This window comes from Triticum dicoccoides, unplaced genomic scaffold, assembly GCF_002162155.2.
Source record: "Triticum dicoccoides isolate Atlit2015 ecotype Zavitan unplaced genomic scaffold, WEW_v2.0 scaffold34200, whole genome shotgun sequence".
In the NCBI taxonomy this organism is placed as follows: Eukaryota; Viridiplantae; Streptophyta; class Magnoliopsida; order Poales; family Poaceae; genus Triticum; species Triticum dicoccoides.
This window is the reverse complement of record NW_021264743.1, coordinates 1-2,039: the sequence shown is the minus strand read 5'-3', so window position 1 is coordinate 2,039 and position 2,039 is coordinate 1. Positions and strand designations below refer to the sequence as shown.

Here is a 2,039-nt window from a genome sequence, read left to right as displayed (position 1 = left end):
GGTCTACTACAACAAGGTTTGCCTGACACCGATGAGGGAGTGGCGATGACGGCGGTGCATCTTCAGCGCGCACTTGTAGTCGTCGTTAGGTGGTCTACGAACTTGGATGTAATTTTTTTTTTTTACTTCTGATGTTCTTCGTGCTCGCTTGACAGTTCAGAAATAGAATGAAAGTTCTCTTGCAATTTGCTTTTATAATGTGTAACACTTTGATAGGACAGGCACTCCCATCAACAGTAAAAATACCTGCATGGTTTCCTTAGTCTCCATCGTCCCCAAATACAGGAAAGGATAACTGAGCACGTACACATTACATTATTCTCTGGCGCCCAATGCATCAAAGCCGAATATCTACAAAGCCCTCCCTGGACTACACCCAGACAGCACCTGCATTACGAAGCAGCGGGACCAGTTTGCCGCTGAGGTGAAGGGACATGACCTTGTCGGTGCATCCGACGAGCCTGCCGCCGATGAACACCGCCGGCACGGCAGGGTTCCGTCCGATGAGCCGCGCCAGCGCCTTCTCCATCTCCTTCCCCCAAGGGTCCTCGTCCAGTTCCACCACCGTGGGGTTTGCCCCGAGATCCCGGAGGAGGCTCGTCACCGTGTGGCACATGCAGCAGGAGCTCGTGCCGAAGATCACCACGGCCCGCTGCCCCGCTAGCTTCGTCACTTGCTCCATCAAGCTGGCCCGATCTTCAGTGCTAGTGCTAGAGAGCTCAATTCTCGGGTACGAGGCTTTGACTTTGAGCTGTGCTGGCTTGCTTTGGGCTGGACATAGGGGAACCTTGCATATATAGCCATGGAAATGTGCACCGACAGGATGATCTTCGAGCAATTTGACCGGAAAAAGGTGATACGGAAGGGTTCGGATAAATGCCGAGCTCCTTTAATTTGCACCACTCCACGTATGGGCTCAGTGTGGAGCATCGAATTTTTGGATGGCAATGGCGATGCGGCGACCTGATATACCAAAGGGGTACAATGGATTATAGTGGATAAGGTATGGAGCTCTGACTTTTAGTAAATTCTCATCTATCCCCTATTCGACAAGTCAGATGAGAGAGACATGAAGAGAGATGCTGCTGAGATCATACGGTCCTTTGTTGATGGCGTTCGCCCAAAATTGCATTGAGGTTTTGTACTCATTAAATATGATCCATACAATCTTAATGAGTGTTTGATTATTTCTCTCCACTACTCCATTTTGCTTGGGAGTATAAGCCGCGGAGAACTCATGGGTGATGCCATAATAATTGAGAAACTCTTTGATATGAGTATTGTTGAACTACGTGCCACTTTCACTTTTCACGTGCCTGATGGTGATTTCATATTTATTTTCAGCCTTTTTGGCAAAACGTTTGAAAAATTTCTGGGTTCTGGATTAATCCTCAAGAAAGAAAACTCATGTGAAGAAAAATCATAGACAATGGCGAGTCCATAGTGGTTACACCGAAGCTAGAGTAGCTCTGCGGCCCGAAGAGGTCCATGTGAAGAATCTTGAGTGGCCTTGTCATGGTCATGATAGTCTGGGGAATGCAATTTCTTCATGAGCTTGCTAGCTTCGCATGCACCAAAGAGGCGATTTTTATGGAATTTTACATCGGCAATTTCTATGATGTGCATTTTCTTCACCAACGCCTGCAAGTTTCTCATACATACATGGCCAAGCCTTTGATGCCACAACCAGCCCTCTATAGTTTCTGCAAGAAAACAGGTGGTAACTGAGGGACCTTTAGAGAAATTCACAATATATAAATAACATTTTCTACACCTTCGAATATAAAGGTGTTATCATTTTGCATGAAAACCACACATCTAGATTTGGTGAATAACACCATCATGCCCATATCACAAAATTTGAAATGGACAGTAGATTGAATCTAAGAGATTGAACAAGCATGACCTTATCAATGTGCTTCTCTTTGGATATAGCAACTTTACCTAACTCAATTACCTTTCCTTCATTGTTGTCGCCAAAGGTGATATACTTCTATGAGGGAGTAGTCAATTTAAGATCGGCGAATAAACTTCCGTCT

The 2,039-nt window shown here is 45.6% G+C and overlaps 1 protein-coding gene across 1 annotated transcript; it reads right to left on the bottom strand.

Moving 5' to 3' along the window:
* Nucleotides 1-202: 202 nt before the first annotated feature.
* Nucleotides 203-788, bottom strand: LOC119345921 (glutaredoxin-C1-like). The gene has a single exon (XM_037615741.1). It carries the CDS (start codon nt 680-682, stop codon nt 371-373), a length of 312 nt encoding a protein of 103 aa, XP_037471638.1. The 5' UTR covers nt 683-788; the 3' UTR covers nt 203-370.
* Nucleotides 789-2,039: the final 1,251 nt, after the last annotated feature.

What these genes read in the sequence shown, in the direction of transcription:
- LOC119345921 (XM_037615741.1), bottom strand. Translation starts at nt 682, where the DNA reads ATGGAGCAAGTGACGAAGCTAGCGGGGCAGCGGGCCGTGGTGATCTTC.